Source organism: Agelaius tricolor, unplaced genomic scaffold (assembly GCF_023055355.1).
Source record: "Agelaius tricolor isolate 1412-34295 unplaced genomic scaffold, bAgeTri1.0.p SCAF_15, whole genome shotgun sequence".
Classification (NCBI taxonomy): Eukaryota; Metazoa; Chordata; class Aves; order Passeriformes; family Icteridae; genus Agelaius; species Agelaius tricolor.
The window spans coordinates 5,847,304-5,868,540 of record NW_027269275.1 but is presented as its reverse complement, the minus strand read 5'-3'; the positions used below and the strand labels follow the sequence as shown (position 1 = coordinate 5,868,540).

General features: G+C 42.4%; 1 protein-coding gene across 1 annotated transcript in view; it reads right to left on the bottom strand.

Annotated features, from left to right (window-relative positions):
* Positions 1 to 21,237, bottom strand: part of VAT1L (vesicle amine transport 1 like) — a 57,028-nt gene that overhangs the window by 28,358 nt on the left and 7,433 nt on the right. The window contains exons 3-7 of the mRNA XM_071440267.1: positions 18,345 to 18,560; positions 6,309 to 6,451; positions 4,083 to 4,186; positions 3,019 to 3,074; positions 1,158 to 1,352 (exon numbers count right to left, since the gene is read on the bottom strand). Of these exons, the coding sequence (XP_071296368.1) occupies positions 1,158 to 1,352; positions 3,019 to 3,074; positions 4,083 to 4,186; positions 6,309 to 6,451; positions 18,345 to 18,560 (714 nt within the window). The remainder of the gene's footprint in view (positions 1 to 1,157; positions 1,353 to 3,018; positions 3,075 to 4,082; positions 4,187 to 6,308; positions 6,452 to 18,344; positions 18,561 to 21,237) is intronic.

The window sequence follows — 21,237 nt, the reverse complement described above, 5'->3', positions numbered from 1 at the left end:
CAGCCCCAGGTGTCCCTGGGTGCTCTTGGTGACACTGTGGCCTCAGGCAGACCTTTCAGAGGAAAAGAAGGGGGTTCCTGGGGAAGCTGTCACCACAGGGGCTGGACCCTTTGCAGCTCTGCCACGTGAAGTGGCACCTTGGGATGCACTGGGGCACTTGCAGGGACAGTACAGGACACACTGGGCTCAGAACACAGCTCACAATCCTGGTACAACACAGCCAGCCACAACCTTAGTAAAACAGAGCCCTGCTCATGGAGTGAGCCTGGTGGTGGTTACTATTCCCTCATGGTAACACCACCTACTGTGTTCCAACACAGACAGGATTTTGTTGCAGCACCTCTGAACAGTGAAATCCAACACTACAGACACAACCCCACTCAGCAGAGCTATCACAGACACATCCCAAGTGATGTGCCAGGCTCTGTGCACTTCACAGACACAGAAACCATGAGTATTAATCTGCTGCTGCTCTATAATTGTGTTGTTTCTTTGTATGGTAATTTCTGTTCACACCTCCAAAAATACTTCTCTTCCTTCACCAGCACAACTATAAATGTCTCAACCAGCACTTTGAACAAGGGGTTTGTAACTGCCCAGGCTGGCAGCAGCTTGGTTTCTTTGCATGTCTTTAAGGAGAGCTGAGCTATTAGAGGAATTAAAAAAAGAACCTAAGAAATCCACAGTCCACAACTGCAACTTACATTTAAAGAGAGTTCTGATTTCTTTGTCTTTGACACATTTTCAATAACTGCCAGAAAACCTGCCAACTTCCAAGGTTTGCTAGCACAACTGTGGCACTGAAACTAAAGCTTCTGTATTAAAATGCATTCTGAGGGAAAAAATCTAACTTGTTTTCAATTCCATTGTTTGCACTTCACTCTGCACTTGTTAGTCACGTGTTTCATGCACTTAGGAAAAAGAAAGTTTTCTAAGATTGAAAAAACACATTTATTATTAGCATTTTCAATAAATATATACTTAGTAGAGAAATATGTGGATAACTCTGGATCTGTTTTACAAATAGCAGGGGCTCTAGAGGCAACTTAGGCACAAACTAAAAAGCAGAAGACATTAATAACTAGAAAACATGTTTAAATATGATTTTACCTCTAAAAGTGATTATTTTTCAGAAATTTCAAAATGAGAACTCCTACCTCTTCCAAAGCCCATAATGAATCAACCACAGGCTTGATCTTCTTACTGTTATATAGATTTAGGAGTTTGTCCATCACACCCTTGATCAGGCCACCTCGATTCTGTTTGAAGAGTAGATTCAACAGGGAGAACCCAGCAATGACTTTGTTCTCCTCATACAGCTTGATAGGATTTACTTTCTCAACCTGCCACCACTGGAAACCAACAAACAGCAGCATGGTTAGAAAAACATTTTTCAAGAATTGTACAGGGAAGTTCACAAGCAAGCTGCCTGTGCAGATGTGATAAATGACTCATCTGCCAGGCCTGAAGCAGCAGCCAGGAGGAGCAGCAAGGATTTGATTTAAGGATGAGGACAGGAAGGGTGCAGCTGACTGACAAGCAGGAATAAAACACAAACTCCTGTTGGAGGAGGTCAGGGTGTGAGAGGGATGGGGAACACATCTGGGTTTGTAAGAGGGTCTGGGAGCAAGGAGTTTGGATTTCCTTCCCCCTTCTGCTCTCCTGCTATCCCCAGACAGCCCCTGGAGTGCCCAGATGTCCACTGGCAACTCCTGGCCATGACTCTGCTCAGAACCAAGGGAACCAGGCACTGCCTATCAGCTGCCAGTTTCTTTATATCCATTATTATGTTTATGACACTTGAGCATACCTCACAGTATCTGATGAAAGGATTTTATTTCATTTAGCCCAAGAGCATCATTGAGAGTGAGAGATGCCACTTCCCTGCAAATTTTATTTGAATGGGTAAATTTTTAATTAGAATTTTCATACAATTTTTATGAGTTCATTTTGCAGCATAATTACATAAAGAAACTGGTTATAATTGTATACAAAATTAGTATGATTTTTTATTCCTTCAATTTATTCAATTTATTCTGTCAATAAATACCAATCCTATACTGAAAATTACTTCAACTGAAATTTATTTCATTGGGCCAACATTATATGATCTGGATATTCTTACATTACCAGTAAAAAGGCTGCATAGCAATGATTATCTTGTTTTTGGTCACAAGTGTGTGACAATGACAGGGATCCTCCCACTACAACCATTAAGACAATGTAGGAAGCAAAGAACAGCTCCTTGCTCTGACTTCTCTTGTTTTCAGCCACACAGAGACTTTTGAAGCCAATTCCTCCTGGGAAGGGGGTGCTGCTGAAAGCTCTAAATGAGATTTTGGCAAAAAGATCATAGGACAGATGTTCAGAAAAGACTTTTCCTTATGTTTTTCCTGTATGAAGGAATTGCTTTCACTCCTGGTTAACTTATTTCTTGCTGGCAGTTGATGTGATTTATTTGTCCTACTTTTGATCTCTAGGATTTCTGTAAAGATTTCTGTTGTGGTAGTAATCTGAAGAAAAAAAAATTGAACTTTGAATTTGTTGACATCATCAATTAGGAAACAAATGCCACATCATCATCTCTTTGATGTCACTTGAACATGGAGCACTGAAAAATGCTTTTCTGTATGAAAAAAATTTCTGAAAATCTGGAATTGACTGGACACAGGCCCATTTAAGAGGTACATGTCCTTTAATTCACTGCAAGGTCCTGACAGTGTTTTCAGATACAAGGACCCTTCAGGGTACAGTTAATCATACCCATGGATGTGATATTTTGCCACAAGTAAATAAATGATGCAGTCTAAACTAAGCTGTGTAAGAGATCTATGTCTCACAGACAATTTCAATGGCAATGGGAAATTCTGGTCCAGCTGTGCTGCCAGGAGGAAACATGGCACAAAAACACAACATCAGAAGAACAACTCAGCAGAGATAAATGAAATTGATAAAGATGGAAACGCTACAGAAAAGAACCAAAGTTAGAGGAAAGAGCATCACCACAGAGACACTTACTGATTTTGCAAAACTGAAGAAGCTTTTTGTCTCCCCAGTAACCATGTTAGATGAACCTGTAAAGATGAGCACATTCACACACAGGTTATTATTACAAGTTACAGCAGACCATTTAGTACATGTAAAATCATCTCTATGATTCATGTTTAAGAAAAAAAACATGCCCAGGTTTAAAAGAGATTAGTAGAAATACTTTGAGAATAAAAACCAACAAAGAGGCCAAGGCAATCAAGCCCTCCAGGCTTACAGGAATTCTGAGCTGACACTGACAATCTATCAAACTGGGGACAGGTTAGGCTCTGTTGGGCATCTTCCCACAAACACAGCAATCCCTTCAGCTTCATGCCTTCCCACAAACACAGCAATCCCTTCAGCTTCATCCCTTCCCACAAACACAGCAATCCCTTCAGCTTCATCCCTTCCCACAAACACAGCAATCCCTTCAGCTTCATCCCTTCCCACAAACACAGCAATCCCTTCAGCTGTGCCCTCCTGCAGGAGCTCCCCACACAGAGGGCAGCCTGGCACAGCAGCAGGGCAGATGTGTCTGCTCCATGGCAGGAGCAGTCCACAAACAGGAGTGGGAATCTGTGAACAGAAGCCTGGGTTGGAGTCCTCAAAGTCATGTCAAATAAACCCAACAGCATTCTTCCTGAAATTGTCCTTCAAGCTTCTCTCTCACAAAAACAACACTGAAGTTTCCTTGGCCACACAATGATTGATCCAATGATTGATTTCCTTGGCCAGAATGAGAGATCCAACCTTTCTCCCATGCTTCTCCTGTACCACCCAATGCTGCTTAACCATCTGTACTGCAGCTTCACTTTCAATTTTGGATTTACTTTTCTAAATACTATTTTAAATCTCTTTTTTTTTTTTTTTTGTATTACCATTTATTTATCAATAATTTAGTCCATGGTCAGCTTAACTAAAACTCTTGACTGGAATGATCAAACTCAGCAAGCACAGCATGTCAATCACCAGTTCTGGAAGAAGGGATATGGATGCTTTTAAGTTCTGCAAAGCTTTAGTTTTGAAATGTGTACCTGCTTTTTCCCACTCACCATATAAAATGTAAGTCCCAAGTGGTTTGAGAAGACTGAGGCCTTTCCCAGTATTTTCTCCACAAAGACAGTCCAAAACAATATCTACTCCATCTGCTGAGATTCTAAAACAAGGAGAAATCTCTTACTTTGCAGTAAGATACACAGGGATGCTCAGGCTGGTTGTTAACAAAATGCTGACATTTCCCAGGTACTTTAGAAAGGACTCTAAGGCTGAGGCTTTGACTGTGAAAACTTTAGCCTCATCAAAATACATTTCAGACTCATTCAGTGGCACAGTGCAAGTTTTTCAGGCTAGCCAACCCCTGCCTCTCAGGCATTAAGGAAACCATCTTGTTCCCCCTTTTTCAGAGCTTTCAGTAAAATTATATTATCAAAAGACAGGCAACAAATACAAAGTTCTTTTTTGACTGAATGCAAATATCAGAGAATGCTTGTTTTGTGAATAGAGAAAAAGGATAATTTTCTTATTCACATCTAATATTATTTTTCTGAATTTGTGAGGAAACAGATCTTATCCTAATTTCTTTTCATACAAAGTTACTCAGAAAGTTGTTTGCAGAGTCTTCTTCTTCAGATATTTTATCAACTAGATATCAGCTAAGACTTAAATCAAGCATAAAGAGAAGTCACCAAGAGCTAGAAATCCAGCACAAGTGTTACAATCAGGCTATTTTGCACTGTTTCAATAAACAGTTTGCATATTTATAACTTTCCAACAGCTCTGTGAATGCAATGTCAATATGATGCTGAAGAAGAAGAAAAATACACTGAATATTCCAATTTAGGCTTGTAATGCATCTTTCAGCTTCCTCACAAAACAAAGGTGAGACCCAGACATCCATTGGTTCCAAACAGCAGCAAAACCAGGCAACTTCACTCCCTGGCTCTCTGCCACATTTGGGACAATAAATTGCTTCTATTCAGGCCACTGGATGATCCTCCACTGTAAAGGAATAAAAATTTTACAATGAAACAGCTTTTGGTGGCTTCCCTGGTTGAACTGATTCCTCATCCCCTGTGGACATTTCCACATTCATAACATCTCTTAAGGATTTTTTGGAGTTTTTTTTCATTTGCTTGGAGTCATTGGTGGTTGCTTTGGTTTTGTTCTGTTTTTTGAGTTTTCTCCCTGCTGAATGCCCCAGTGACCTGCAATAAAGCAGGTTCCTACCACTGTCCTTTCTCCATCACAGCTCCATCCTCTTCTGCTCACAGACTTTTAAGAAGTGAACACTTGAAGCAGGACACAGTACACAGCTAATATCTGTCAAACCAAACAACTACTGCATTCCCCTGGCTGCCACTGCCAAGAGACAACTTGTCAAAGAGGCATTCTCAGAATTACTGCTGTAGGTTTATTAAAAATCTTAATGCAAAGGGAAAATGGAAGGATCTGAGTAGCAAATCAGGGTACTGGCACATTCTACAGGGTGCCACTTCTGTCCTGCAATCAGGTCTACTCACTGAGCTGATATATTAAACACTCTGTGCCAGGAAAGAAGCACAAACTAGAATCACCTTGTTTAATATAACCCTGTTACACCCATGTTTTTTTATCTCTTGTACCCACCCTGATTTCTCCTGCAATACCAGCCTGCAGTGCTAACAGCCCAGAGAGAAGTTCTGCCACCTCCACCAACACCAGTATCAACAGTTAGACAAACTGAAAAACAAAGTGTTTGAAAGCACATAAACAGAAACACACACGATGACTTCAAAAGGCAACAGGATGATTTTAATCTGAATGCAAACAAACAGAATCTAAGGATCTGAAATTAAAGCAGACATCATGTGCTCTGATATCAATCCCTGGCAGAGGATAAAAACCCAGGCAGATAAAAGTACACTGGAGAACTCCAAAACCTGGATACCTTACAAATTCACTGAAAATATCTTATTTGGTGCATTACAGTAAGCAAGTACATATGCAAATGAAGGCAAAGTACATCCTTCTGTTAAGACATTTAGTTTCTTTCACTTAATTTATTTTGCTCACAACAGATGTCCAAATAGGGACAGGGATTGAAAAATTTCATGTTGCTTCTCAAGACATAGGGAGATGCTTACTATCCTGTCCCTTGTGGACAGATGGAATAACTGGAATAAACTACAGCTCCCAAACTCACAAATGTAGTCTCTTCCCATAAATATGATCAGCCTGGTGCCTTTCATAGTATTTTACCAGATACTATACAGACCTGACTCAGGAGAACACAAGATTACCTTTTTACTTCTTGAACATAGTCTGCGTTCCTGTCAAACAGGTGAGTTACCGAATTTTTGATTGCTTCATGTTTGAAAGATGAAGCTGTTCCAAAAACAGTAACATTGGGAATGGTTGAACAGAGCTGAGCAACAGCTTGACCCTGCAAACACATTATTATGTTAGTTCACTGACATGGAAATTGGTTGACAGAGTTTGCAGCTGCCCATTCCCTCCTGACACAGCAAAACCCGAGACCAAGCATGTGCAAGCACTTCCCAAACTAGTTTATTTCCACTGAAATGCAGTTCAGCCACAGGAAAGAAGACACCTAAATCACAAGGATATTCTGAAGACAAAGCAGTCCTAATACAGTCGGATCATGTCTCCTTATGGTCTCAGTGGGAGACAGCAAGTTGCTGTAACTAGTGCTGCATAATAAAGAAAATCTGCTCTACCTCTTATTGATAACAACAGCTATTACTGATTATTCAAAATGCAGGAATAGCCCCCAGTCACACCAAGAGAGGTCTGCTTAAGCAGGGCCCCAGAAAAAAGTGATCAACTGCAAAAGGGATAAACAGCCTAGAGCATGTCCAGGAAAATCATTCTTCCTCCTGGTCTGGGCAGGAGCCCAGTGGGATCCATCAGATGCTATGCCAGCCTTTGGGTAGCACTTGGGGCATTGAAGAATTTGTGCAATCAGATGTCTGTACTTTGAGTTTCCAGTTTTGGGTTCCAGAAGGCCTTTATTGAATTTTGACCTCTAATTTCATGAGGCTGAGAGAAGGGAAGCTTAACAGCTGAGCCATCTAGATTTCAAAAACCATCCTAAAAAGTCATCTTACTATGACCCTAGGTTTTTTTTTTACTCTTAAAACACCAACAAAAGGAAACCAGATGTTTGGTAGTGTCATGGTTTCAGAGGAAGTAGGTTTTCTGGGATATGCTGCGGTCACCAATAGGTGTTCAGCTTTGAATATTGGCACCTGGTGTGGCCACTGGGGACATGGGATATGCCTCTGAGAACACAGGGGTTAAAAGCAGAGCACTCCTGGGGGAAGCTCTCTTGGGTTCCAGTGGGGAAAGAGCTCGGGTCTCCCCCCTGTCCAGCTGCTGCTACTGGGCATGCTGGGCAGGGGAAGGGGAGCCATGAGGCCGGGTGAGGTAGGCCGAGCCTTGGACAGAGATGGGAGGTGAAGAGGCCCCGGCATGAAAGGGTGGGAGAAGCACCAGGAGGCATCGGGCAGCCCCCCCAGGAGAGAGAGAGAGAGAATACAGCCTGTGCTTGGGACTGTGTTACCTTGAAACTTGATAAACATGGGCCTGTGCCGGCAGCAAGGCCCTGCGAGCAGGAGAAGGGGGGGGGTGCAGCGACAAGGTGTCCGGCCACTGTGGGAGCTTTTAACTCTTTTTTGGACAATGAAAACTTTGCAGAACATTAACCTTTCCTAGAAGAGAGATAGAGATGAAATGGAAGAATGGAAGAAGGAAATGTGCAAGTGTGAAGGCCTGGGCAAGTGAAAGATGTGGAAGAGTAGAGCAGAATCTTAGGTGGGAAGAGATGATGGAGTGGTTTTAACTGGACTCTTCTTGTTATAGCCATGGACAGAACCATGTTTCCTGTGACACAGAGACTGCATCCAGGGGGAGGCAATGGCTCAGAGCCAAGAGGGTTCAGTGTTGAGACCCCTCAGCCCCAGGAGGTGAAATGTGGGGGTGACAGGTGTCCCAAAGGTGAGACTGTGCTCTTTTTGGAACAGGACAAAGCATCCTTAAAAAGACAACCCTAGGAGCAGCTCTGGTCCATGTGCAGTGGTGAGAGCACTGGACATGAAGAGGTCACGATGGCAAATGTTCTCCGGGCAGTGCCACGAGTGACACGGAAACACACGAGGCTTCAGCTGTGTTTCCAGGGGAAGCCCATGGCACAAGAAGGACTCCTCTCCTCTTGATGAACTGAGGACTGATTATCTAAAGGGTGGTGATGGACTGAGAGTTGAAATTTGGGGGATGGATGTATTGTAATTTGGTGGGGGGAGGAGGAAATGTTTTTGGAAGGTTTTCATTTTCCCTGTGTGTTTCTTTTTACTTAGAGTTGTAGTTTAGTTAATAAAGTTTTTTTTCTTTATTTCTGAGTGGGGGCCTGCTTTGCTTATTCCTGGTCACATCTCACAGCAGACACCAGGGAGAAGGTATTTTCATGGGGGCACTGGCATTGTGCCAGCATCAAACCATGACACGTAGCTACACCCTACCTCTTCTTGCAACCACATTATTCCACTGGAGCCAGCCCAGTTACATGGACATACCCAGAAGTTAAAAAAAAGGCACTGTCATTCTAAAAAACTGTGAGATGGAATTCAGCAGACTCTTACTTACATCTACAGCCTAAAGATTGTCATTTGTAAACTGCATGCATGACTAGTAAAACCACCCAGGGACAAACACATTTCTGTTCCCTCCAACCAGAAACCCTGATTATTAGTTGTACATCCCAGTAATTAGCACTTGGGTTTTATTTAGAGCAGGATAATTAGCTAACCCTGCATACCCTGGAGGTCTTGGCATCCTCATGTACTCTGCTGAATGTAACTCCAAGCTGAGCATCACCAGAGAGGGCAAGGTTATTATTTATATATGGTGGCACCCAGGAATTTCAGAGTGGTTTCCTGCTGGGTTACTCAGTAAATGCCTGCTCAGCAAGGCACAGCTTAGGAGATCCTTTAGACAGGCAAACAGACACAGAAAAGGGAGCAAGAGAAGGGATCACTCTTATTCCTGCTTTGCAGGTGAGGGATGGAACACCACAGCAGATTGAACAGCTTGTCCAGCAGCTCAGAGAAGCTCACAGGTAATGATGCTTACTCCTGGCATGGTAAATCCAACCCCAAATCAAAAATGACCTCTTCTTTTTAAAGTTATCCATCATTTTCCTGGATTGGAATCCCTAATCTCTCAAAAATCATAGGAAAATCCAGTCCTGAAGGGCCTCATCTTGAAAGATGTAATGTTTTCAGGGAGAAGAAAATGTTTCACTGTTCTCATACTTCATTTCTCTTTTACTTACCATCTCATTATAAACCATTCCCAGATTTTAGCCTCCACAAATAATGAAATATAGAATTAAAAGAAAAAAAAATTGCAGATTTTGTTGCTGTTCTTTTCTTAGTAATTTTCATAAGCAATCCTCTTTTCTCACTTTCTGTGTCTCGCAGAAACCCAACACCCACAGTGATTTAGATAAATCAGTAATTTATAATGCATGGTAGTTGAATGAAATTCTGACATTATTGATCTATTCTCTAATTAGTTTTCTGCATTTTCAATCTAACTTGGGCAGAGAAGGGCTAATGAATATATCCTGAATCAAAACCACTGAATGTTTAAAAGGTCAAATATTCAAGAAGAAAGCATGTTGATTTTTATCCTGGAGAAGACGATTAACATTTAACAAATTGACAGTCAGATGAATAGGAGAAATGCACAAAAACATTGGGATGTGAATACCCTATTTTCCTCCTGACTCAAACTCCATAGTACACCTCTCCCTCTCCACAGAGATAAGCTTATCTAAAATCCCAGATCAGCTGGGAATACCTTCCAGCTTTCTGTAGGTATTTGAAGCCTACAACTGACTCATATGACCAGTTCTTTTATAATTGGATGAAGTGTTTTGAAGGAATTCCACAAAACACTCTTCTGCAGTTTTCTGAAATCTTAATTTGAAGTTGACTCTTACTTATTTCTGTGCAAAGTATTTTTAGCTGCTCTATCAGAAATGTAGGAATAAAGGCTGATATTGGACTGTTCACACTTTCCCCATCAAAACAGGAGAACTGAACTCAACCTATGAACTCAACCATCTCCCTAATTTCTGTGGAATTCAGCTAAGCTCCAAAACAGCACTGTGGCTATGCAAGTCACTCTTAAGTCTCCTTTCTAATCCCTCAAATCATGCAGCTGCCTCTGAATTAGTCAACACTGTTCAGCAGGTTTAACATTTTAATTGCAAATACTGAGACCAGTGCTCAGAATACCCACGAGTCACAAATGAAGCACCCACAAAGGGTTTTGCTGCTGAAGCCCTGTCCTGTCACTTGGATCCTGACAACTGCCCTGTGGCAAACAGGGACACGAGGCTTTTCTGTCTCCTCCCTGCCCAGGCAAAACCTCATCAACTCTGCTACCAGCCTCCCTGGCTTTGGAAGCAAGAACCATGCGAGCAGAAATAGTGCATCAACTCCAAAACCTTCCAAGAGGATGCTAAATTACACAAGCATGGCTTGAAAAATATTTTTCACATATCGAATTTTTTTCATATATATTGCTAATTTCCACACAGAAGTACTGACCAGATTCTTGCTTTCTGAACCTCGGAAGACTAGTAAGTTTTAATGGCAAGAAATAATTATCAATTGGACAATTAATGTTACCTTTAATGGAATTTAGGTATTAGCAGTCTTTGGGAACAGAAAATTAATCAGGTGATTCACTGAAGAGATAGACATGGTTACACAATATTCCCTTAAAGTGGAATTAATCACCTTCAATATACTCATATATTTTATATTCTACTTATCACAGAATCAGAGAGTCATTCTGGATGGAAAAGACCTCCAAGACCATCAAGTCCAGCCACCAACTCTGCACCATCACCATGTTTTATCACTAAGTCATCCTGAAGTGCCACATCCACACATTTTTTGAACACTTCCAGTGAGGCAGAACATCATGTGGTGAAACCTTAGAGAAATTAATAGCTTGGATTGAATAGCTGAGATTAAAGAAATTAATAGCTTGTGGAATGAAGGATGTCTGCTAATGCTGGATGTGTCTCCCCAGCTTCACAGTCTGCTTGATGGATTCCTTTTCAAGGTATCCTGTGAATTCATAAAACCAGTATGTTGAACCTAATCTACACATACGATTATTACAGAAATTAATATAAATTTATAGCATTACAGTAGTTTGAGATCCAGGAAAAAAAAATTCTTCACATTCCATTGCTTTAAAACCCAAGTCTAAGCCTGCAGGATTGGAAACCTCTCATACCAAGATAATCACTTAAAAATGGAAAAGCAGTTTTCTAGGCAGTAACAATGAAATAGACTGTTTAATGCATTTCAACAATCTCAAAGAAAAGAAGTCATCAATATTTGAAAGTCAATATAGAAAGCATGAATAGAATGAAACTTACTAATCTAATTGCCTTGTTAACACAAACATAATGCTGGATGAAATATAAATAAGGTGTACAAGTGAGTGGCTTTCCAAAAGCATCTGATCTAATGCCACCAGCCTGACTGCAGCTGCACACTGAATTACAGCTTTCAAGAAAGCATCTTTTTGCTACTGTGTAAACTGAGGGCAGCCTGGTAGCAGGAGAGAATAAACCATGTAGAAGATACCACCCTGCAGAACTGCATCAGTGAAGAATTACCATTTCTATGATATATTTCTGCAGCCTAAAGGTGCTACAGCATTTTTAAAAAGAGCAATCAGACTTAATCTTTCACAAGAAACTTGTCTGGAACTGGATGTGAGAAGAATCCAAGTTCCAAAATGCTTTAATTCCACCTCAGCATACCTGAAGGTGCTGTGAAGTACTCAAACACAGAAAGAAACTGCAAGGGGAATCATCTACTGATCTTGTGGCGTCAGGGAAACTCTTCACTGGTGTTAGGTGAAGTCTGATGCACAACATTTCATCTCCTGAAGGTGTCATTTCCCAATTACAGCAGGGGAAATTGGAAACCTAACACCGGGTGAACACTGCAGAGTGGACAAACTAAAATGTGATTATTGGACAAGCATAAGGCAGCATCTGCTACACTCAGCATAGCACAAATGAGTTTTGGAGTGGAGGCAAGGGGAGAGTGACCCTGAGATAATGATCTCTCTCACCCTCAAAACATTTTCTGCAACAATTAGCAGGGTGTGTTTTTCTTACCCCTTTGCAAAATTGTGCAGCTGAGCTACATCAAAACCTCAGGGCTGGATCTCCATCCGGCACAAATCCTCTGCAGCTCAGGGGAGCCACCCGAGCAAAACCCTGCCAGGGGACACAAACTCCACCTGCACAGGCAGAACAGCCAGGGGAGAGCTGAGCACTGCCTGTGACCTGGGGACAGGACCTGTCCCCTGGAGTGCAGGGCTGTGAGAGGCAAAAAGAAAGGCCCTTCAAAGGCTGCAGCTCTGCTCAGGGAAATTGCTTTCTGTGCATGGCTGGCTGGGCTTTTGTGTTTGATGAGCAGATTGTGCTCTGAGGCAGTGTCTGGAAATGGGCTGGGCTGTAGCACCAGGACTCTCTGGTGCTGCTGAGGGAGCACATCCATGGTCTCAGAAGCCTTTACCAGCAGCTCAGCCTCCACTGCCCTGCCTGGCTCCAACAGCTGGGCACGTGGAGCAGCCCAGACCTGGAGACACAGCGTGTGAGCTGGTTTATCCCTTCCTTGGATGCTGGAGGTGAAACAAGAGGAAAGCTCCTCATCAAGTGCAGAACAGCTCTGAACTGCTAATATGAGAACAGAAGTAGCAGGGGAAGGTGTCAGCAAAGTGGGCTGGAGTGATGCCCTGCCACAGTGGGCTGGCCAAGACCAGCAGAGGAGAAGAGTCAATCCTAATTACTCACACTCAGGGAGCTCTGACTCAAACTCAGGAGTGCTGTTTAATGTGCTCCTCCCTGCTAAGTGCAGGCAGAGCAGCCCACCCATACAATATTTAAAAGGATCAGGAATGCTGTGAGATCTGTTCTAACAGGATCTGGCTCTCCTACCATCTTATTGCTGCTCAGAACCCAGGAAACACATCCACATCTGCCTGGAGGACAACCCAGGAAACAGACATCTAACCTTACAAAAACAGGGTATGAGCAAACAAACCTGCCTTCAGCCTGAAAAATACAGGCCAAGGAGAGATTTCATGCTGAGCTTGTTGTAGCTGTAAACATATATATCCTACCAAAAAGATCTAAAAGAAGTGCCCCAAGAAGAAAGAGGACCTAATTTTAATTAATGGAAAACATCATTAAATAAAAGATACATTAACTCTAAAAGAACAAAGATGCAGTTACTGGCCATGAATAAGGTCTGGAAAGTTCTCACTGGGTAAGACAGAGTGGAGGGAATCTGAAGAGATAAACACAAGTGTTTTTTTCAGGAAGAAATTAGATCATTCTCCTCAAGGGTTCCTATATGCTGTCTGTGATAGCAGGTGACTACATTCACTAAGAAATGCCAGTTCTTTGTCAGATAAAATATCACCACTTCAGTGATTCAGCTGGGAACACATCCTCAAATATTTGCAATTTATGCAGGGGAGACACAATAAAAAAGAGGGCTCCTGCCAAGCAGTAACAAATCCTGCCAGGATGGCCTAAATCTGTTGCCAAGTCAGATTTACCCTCCAAATTCACACATGAGAACTGCATCTGTAACTTACTCTGCTTGCACTTCCTTTGCTGCTGAGCCTGAAAGGGAAGGTCAGACATCATCTCCAGGAGAAGCAGTCAATGCTCCTGCATGGAAGGTGGCTTATTTTTAGCATCTGCAAGATCAAACTGCTAAAGAAGTGCTAATAATCCTGCCTTGAGTCTGAGGAGTTAAGTGATGAGACTGGTGTTTACAAAATCTTGGTAAATAACCAAAGCTTTGTGCTCTAAATATTCAGAATAGGAAGTACATGAAGAACAAACAAACAAGCAAGTGGACATAATGGCTCTCTCTCACAAATATAGAGCCCTGGAGGAATTAATTTTCCAGGTAGATGTCACAGAAATGGGAACTGGATTTATTGAAGCTTAAGGAGAAAAGCATCATGGTTTTTTTTCAATTTCTTTTACTACAACACCCCTGTATTTATACTAATTCAACAGTTTACATAAATAATTGTGAGCAAAACTTTATAATCTCATACAAGCCTGTGCTGTGACTTGCACAGAATGCACTGACTTAGAGAGTATTTATTTTAAAGAACTAATTGCCTCTTGGGGCAGACCAGTCCCAGCAGGGTGCACACTGCTCAGGAGTTTTGGGGTATTTTCTTCAGTTGTCATTTTGCTTCACTTCAAAGGGATGTGGGAGTATATTTGTGAAGGGAGCTGCTCTTCCATTGTCTTACAGTCATTTCAAACATTAACTGCAGTGTTATACAGTTAAGACAGACCAATATATGTCCTACAGTAAGTCATGTGTTCTTGCAAAGTCATTTTTTGAGCATTAATGTGTATTTATGATGTTTAGTGTTAGCTGGCTTTCTCCCTGATTTAGCAATCAGTTCAGAAGGGCACTTGAACATTTCTGTAGCTTAAAGCATTTAAACTCTATTTGTATGAGACAATTCTATTGCCCTGCTACTCAATTTAACAGTTTAATCAGAAGTTCTAAGCGTGCTGCCAAGCAGAGGCCTGAAAGGGGAGCAAATGGCAACTTTGTTAGATCTTAGTCAGCAGCAGGACTTGAAAAGTGTTCATCTCTTGTCAGAGCCTGAGGGAACCATGGAATGCCACTGTGAGCCTGCTCTGTGCTCTCTGAGGAGGCTCCTGAAATATCTCCAGCCTCCTTCCCTGCCCAGGCTGGGAGCTGAGATTCGCCCTCTCTTCACTGCCCCTGTCCCAGGGAGGATAAAAGAGCCAGGAGAGCCAAAGCAGCCCCTTTTCCAAGCAATCAAAATCAACCAGCTGGCCCTGTGAAAACCAAATGTCATTTCTGCCTTCACTCCCCTGCACAGCTCCTGCTCCCCCCAGGGAAGGGGGAAATGTCCCACGGGCCAGGAGCAGAGCTGGGGTGTCCTCTTGTCCCCTCAGGGGACACCAGGGGCTTCCCTGCAAGGGCCACATCTCCTTCCATGACCAGGGAAGATGGCAGGATGCTCTCTCCAGGGAGGGGGCATCTGGTTTGGAACATGGAGCAGGAGTCAGGTCTGTCACACAGGGACAGGTGTTTGAGGCTGTTATCAGGATATTTTCTGAAAAATCTCCTATGTTCAGGATTTTTCTCCTGAGAAGCCTCAGAAAAGAAATGAAAACAACAATTATTTGATTGCTTTGGAATGTGGTCTGGAGGTTGCTTACCAACAGGTGCATCTTTGATTGGTTCCATGTGAATTGGGTTGATTTAATGACCAACCCCAGTCCAGCTCTGTTGGGACTCTGGTCAGTCACAGATTTTATTATTCATTCCTGTCTAGCCTTCTGAGGTATCCACTCTCTTTCTTTAGTATAGTTTTAGTATATCATTTCTTTTAATATAATATAATAAAATAATAAATCAGCCTTCTGAGAACATGGAGTCAAATTCTCGTATCTCACCCCATCCTGGGGACCTCACAACACCACATGAGACTTTTTTCAAGACAGGTTATCTTGGTATGTTTCCTTTTTCTCTCCCTAATCTTCTGATGTCCCCTGGAACTTCTGGAATAAATAAATAAACTGACTTATCTAAAGCATCCTGGCAGACATTAAACCTACTAATCACACTCCAGGCACAGATGAGGAGACAATTGCTATAGTTACCTCACTACCAGAAGTATCTATCAACAAAAGAAGGCCACATAAATAAACTGAGACAATACACAAGAGTAAAGGTCCTAGAGAATTTTCCCTGTTTCCACTTATTGTAAAAGCTGCAGGATCCTCCTAAAGAGGACTGAGTAGCCAGAACAAAGAACCTCACAAACATTTTCGAAGCAACAAGTTCTTTTTCATAAACTGCCTGAAGCAGCTAAAATAATGATCTTGCATAATGAGAAATGAACAATTAGAAACTCCCAGTCCCACAGGGAGCCTATTGTCTCATTAAAGTGCTCTGGAATTTCTCTGACATTTAGAAACCAACTGGACAGATTTGCTGAAAGTGGGGAAGGGCATTCTATCTATTAAAGCAACAGCACAAAAATAACTCTTTTATAGCAGCTTCAGTGCCAGTTTTCTGTTCATTAATAAAGACCTTTGTGAGAATGATGTGCTTGATCTGAAGCTGTCAGATTTTTCAAAGGATTAACAGACAGATTATTAGAGTAACACAGACCCCTCTGAAATCTTTATGTCTGCTTAGCAGAAAAAAAATCCACACATCTTCAGAGTGATATTTTACCTGGAAAACCTATCAAGCAATGGGAAAATTTCCAGTTCTTGCTCTCCATGCTGTTCCCTTACAAGAAACAAGGGGCTGTGTGAGGCACTCTCCCCTGGGACAGTGATCAGCATCCTGGCCTGCAGGCTGCCCAGCCCTGCCTCCCTCCTCCCCCCTGGATCCTGCACAGCCCTCCAGCCCTCCCTGCCAGCCTGGCTGCTCTTCCTGCATCTCTGGCCTCTCCCTTGGAAACTCTGCTTTATTTAACTACTTAGCAAGTGATGGATCTGATTTCTCCTTGTTCTCCTGGCAGCCAAGCAGGACCCATCCTTCCTTTAGCTTCTCTCAGAGAAGGTTTGGAGCAGCCACAGCAGAGGACCAGCCAAAAGCTGCCCATGGAAGAGCTGGGATGAGAGGGGAAGCCAGCAGCTCCCTCCAGGAACAGCCCAGCACAGAGGCTGGGCCCCAGAGCAGAAGGGATGTGAGAACTGACATTAACAGAGCATCACCAGCCCTTCAGGAAAAGAAGGAGGAAATAACAGAGGTGAGTGAGATCAGAAAGAGAAAGAAACACAGGAATCTGAAAAAAGAGGAGGGGTTCAACTTCTCTAGATACACAGGTACATGCAGGGATTGCTCTGGGGCTAATTCTGTATGCTCAGCCCACACAGGGTCTGTACAGTGCCAGGTGGGCAAGTGGCCTTAGAGCTACAGCTGAGACTCTGATTGCTGTGGAATATTCCCCTGAATGTGTGGCCTCATGTTGCTTTAGCAGCCCTGAATTCCACACGAGGAGATTGAACCCTGCAGAACAATAGTCAGGCACAGCCTCTGTGCCGGGCTGTGCTTTGTAATACGATTATAAATTCCATTCATTTACACCAGTATCCCAACAGGACAGACCCTTCCCTGCCACTGGGATTATGGCTGGCTAAAAATACCTTGTACAGGGAACTCATGAATTTATTCCTTTGATTACAGCCCTCATTTAGATGAGAACCTGAAAGAAGGGCTAAGGGCACAGAATTAAGGCTGGCGTGTTTGGGGCTGCCCACCAGACCTCAGTAGAAAACAGAACATTATTTTAGCATAAATAAGGCATAACAAGAACACAGAAAAGCTACTCCAGTTTCAAAGGCTGCTATCTGCTAATGGTCTCAGCTCATAAAATCTGTCTTATGAAAAAGGACTGCATAATTTCAAATGTAAACGAACTATCACAATGTTTTGCACAAAACTTTAATACCTTCAAAAGAAAGAGATTTTTCCTAAAAGATACTTCAAGGACTGAGGGCACAAAATGCTGACTCTTTATTTCACTGTGTGGCCTGGTATTCCCAGAAATTCATCCTTTGCCCGTGCCACACAATGCCTCCTCAGGAATGGTCCAAACTACAACATGCAGCAGCCACCACTGGCTGCAATTTTGAATTTGTACCTTTTCCTCAGGGCTCACAGGAGAACTTTTCACTGCTCTCAACCCCTCTACAAGAAGGGGAAAAGAAAATCTTTCACAATGAAAGCACCACACACACTCACACACTGAATGTGCAGGAGTTTCTGAGAGGGACATTTATTACTATAAAGAGGATTATGGTTACATATAAATACCTTTTGCAGGGAGCTTATTTATTCTTTCCACCACACCCTTCTCTAACATAGAAGTACAACATGTGTAATTTCAGGAATGCAATATTTGAGACAATGCTTGATCCTTGATCTGCTGACAACCAATTAGGGGCTTTTCCATGAGATTTTTTTCATAGAGTCTAGAGCCATAACATTTTTATTTCACCAAAAGCTCCTGCCAACCATTCACATCAGCATTTTGATGGGAAAAAAGATGCAGTTCCTCCCAGTGCAATCCCTCACACAGAGGAGCATCACATCAAACTGCAGGTTCTGGCTCATTTCAGGAAGGAGGATCCATCAGACTTTCAGTTACTCAGGGACAGGAAAGGAAGAGAAGTTCCAACTTACCACCCCACCTCCTGCTGAGTGAACCAGCACAGACATTCCTTCTCTCAGGTTAGCAACCTCAAAGAGCATCATGTAGGCAGTTACAAAGTTCATGGGAAATGCAGCAGCCTCAGAAAAAGTCATGTCATCTGGGATCTTGTAGACAAATTCTACTGGGGTGCACACGACTTCAGCCCAGGCATTGTAGTTCACAAAAGCCATGACTCTGTCTCCAATCTACAAACAAGGAAGAAAACAACGTTGAGGATCTGACTGCAGTTGAGACTGTAGAGAGCAACCAGTGAGAGCTGCAATCTCCTGTTCAAGGTGTGTGTGGGACACTGCCTGACTGTGAGGAAAAGGGTGCTCCACATCTTTGGAAAAATAGCAATTAAACTGTTCAGCTTTGGGCTTTTACTGTGTTTAATGTCAACAAAAATAACCAAAAGAAGTTAAAGCCATCTCTTCCTTTTTTTATTTTTTTTTTTCTCCAGTCTTCTCTGTTAGAGCAGTCCTCTGTTATCACTAATACAGATCATCTTTTGCTAGCAGAGCTCCCAAATAACAAATGTAACAGCATTCTTAGCAATAACCAGGAATTTTGCTAAGGAGAAAGAGATGAGGGGGAAAGGTTATAATTATATTGATGGGAAGCATGGAATAAAGAAAATTATACCTAGGATAATTTTCACTTTGTTTTCTCAGTCCTCACACTAATTTAGAGCTACTTTTCCTCTCTGTGGATTGAGAAGGGAAGGCCTTGTGCTCTGGTAGATGGAGCACATGAAAGGGTGGCAAAAGCTCTCATTCAGAAGATAACACCATCTGTACCACTCTCTATTTTTATCATCTTATTAACTGATTCTACCAAGATATATCCATGATTGTAATCTCCACAGCCATGTGTCAGAGCAGAATTTAGTTCTACAACTTCAAATAAGCCACCTTAAACAGCAAAAATATACCTTTGGATTTTAAGGCACTGTTAAATCTACAAAGTGAATTTGACAAGATTTAAAGGAGCAATGAAATATTACCTTTCAATGCAACATTTCTCTGCTCAGTTTCTTCTGAAAATATATGGTAGTGGAAGCACAATTCACTATGGAGAAAGAAAGGCTTTCTGTAAATATTAGATACAGCTGGCTGCTCCTAGGCACCCTTCAGAGGTCCAGGCACATCAAGCTCAACTGTTTGTATGTGGCCTTCATTGCAGCTTCAGGTTTTTAGGGCAGAGACACTGACTCTTCTCAGATGGACAAGAGTAACAACAAGGCACAACAGGCTTGGACAGCAACACTCACCTTAAAGCAGAAATTGGGCTGCTGGGTCTACAAGGGACAGCCACACTGAGCAGATGTGTGGCCAGTGTGTATTAAAATCTTCACAGGCACAACTCTTACAAACTCTCAATAATTCCTTGCCACCAGCAACTCCATGGCATCTTTTACCTTTTACCTTGCCTTAGACCCTCTGCCTTTCTAGAATACACCAACCAAAACAACATCCTTAACATGAAAGGAGCTCTGCAATGGAGCCACAGGATAAGACAGGAATAGCATCAACTCCAGGCCTTTGTGTTTTAACTAAAACAGCAGCTGTCCCTCTAAAATAACTTTGCTTATCTGCCTGATACTCTCTTACACTCTACCAATGCTCTCTAATGCCTTAGGAACTACTGGTATGGAGTAAAGCACAACACTTTTGCCTTCAGGCAAACGTTTACAGCACAAGCACATTTTGGTCTCCTGAGTCATCACTTTTGCTGTGGGATATTGCAGGTTTGCTCCAAGCTAAGGGGCTGCTGACAGTTCTGAAGGATTGTCTCTTTTAGAGTGAGAATGCTGAAACAGAGCTGTCATTCCAATTTCACTGAAATGCCTCCTCCTTCTGAAAAACATTCAAATTAACAATGCCTCACTGGTAATCACTCTGTGGTTCCCTTTTGCTCTCAGAGAAGCATCTAAAATAGAAAGTCTGCTAGGATTAGTTAGTGCAGATATTAATATGCCCTATATCCTTACCATAAATCACAAATAATTACCAAAAAGAATGCAGAGAAGTCCCTCTTGGTGATTCCCAAGGCACTTCTTGGTAACATTAAATACCACATTTCACCACAGACACTATTCAGAGCCTAGTCAGATCAGCCCTCATTTCTTGAGAATCATCCCCAAAACTGGAGAGAGACCAAGCCTGATACAGCTGTTATCATCAGAAAGCAGCTTTTTCTTTGAATGGGAGAAGGAATAGGCATTCCACCTATTTTAGGAGGGCTTGAACTGGAAGAGATCTACCCAGGGAAAGGAGGTCAGAAGATACAGGGTGCAGTCTTTGCCATTACTGTGGACAGAGGTAACAACCTATGTTGAGGAGCCACCAAGCATCTGGTGAGCCCCTACTCTGTGCAAGAACTCCATAAAGAAACCAAGAGAAGGTTCTTCCATCATCCTCATGTTGGCATGTTCTCCTGCTGCTGGATTCACACCCATGCACAGCAATCCCTGTGAGTGTGGGCCCTTTTCTAGAGCACCCAAACACAACCATGGCTATGAAGGCTGTGTGTAAAACATGAAATTCTAGGGCTGGTTTCAGTGACAGGAGTACACCAGTGCACCAGCGTGCTCCACAGTCAGAACAAAGGTGTCATCTTAAAAAGAGACACAGTCCATTCACTCAGGTGCAGTGTTATTCAAACAAGCACCATATGCTGTAGCCTTATGATGCCCTTTAAAAATAGCAAGAACTTGAAAAATGAGGGTGATGATCTGGAGCAGAGGCTTTCTAGAGAATATTCTCCTTTCAGAGGATATTCTTCAATATGGAGCACAGCTATGAAGTACAGATGCTAGAGCACTACTGAAGCAGAAAAGGTTCTCAAACTTGTTTCAAGGCAGAGATGGGGCAGGAAGGG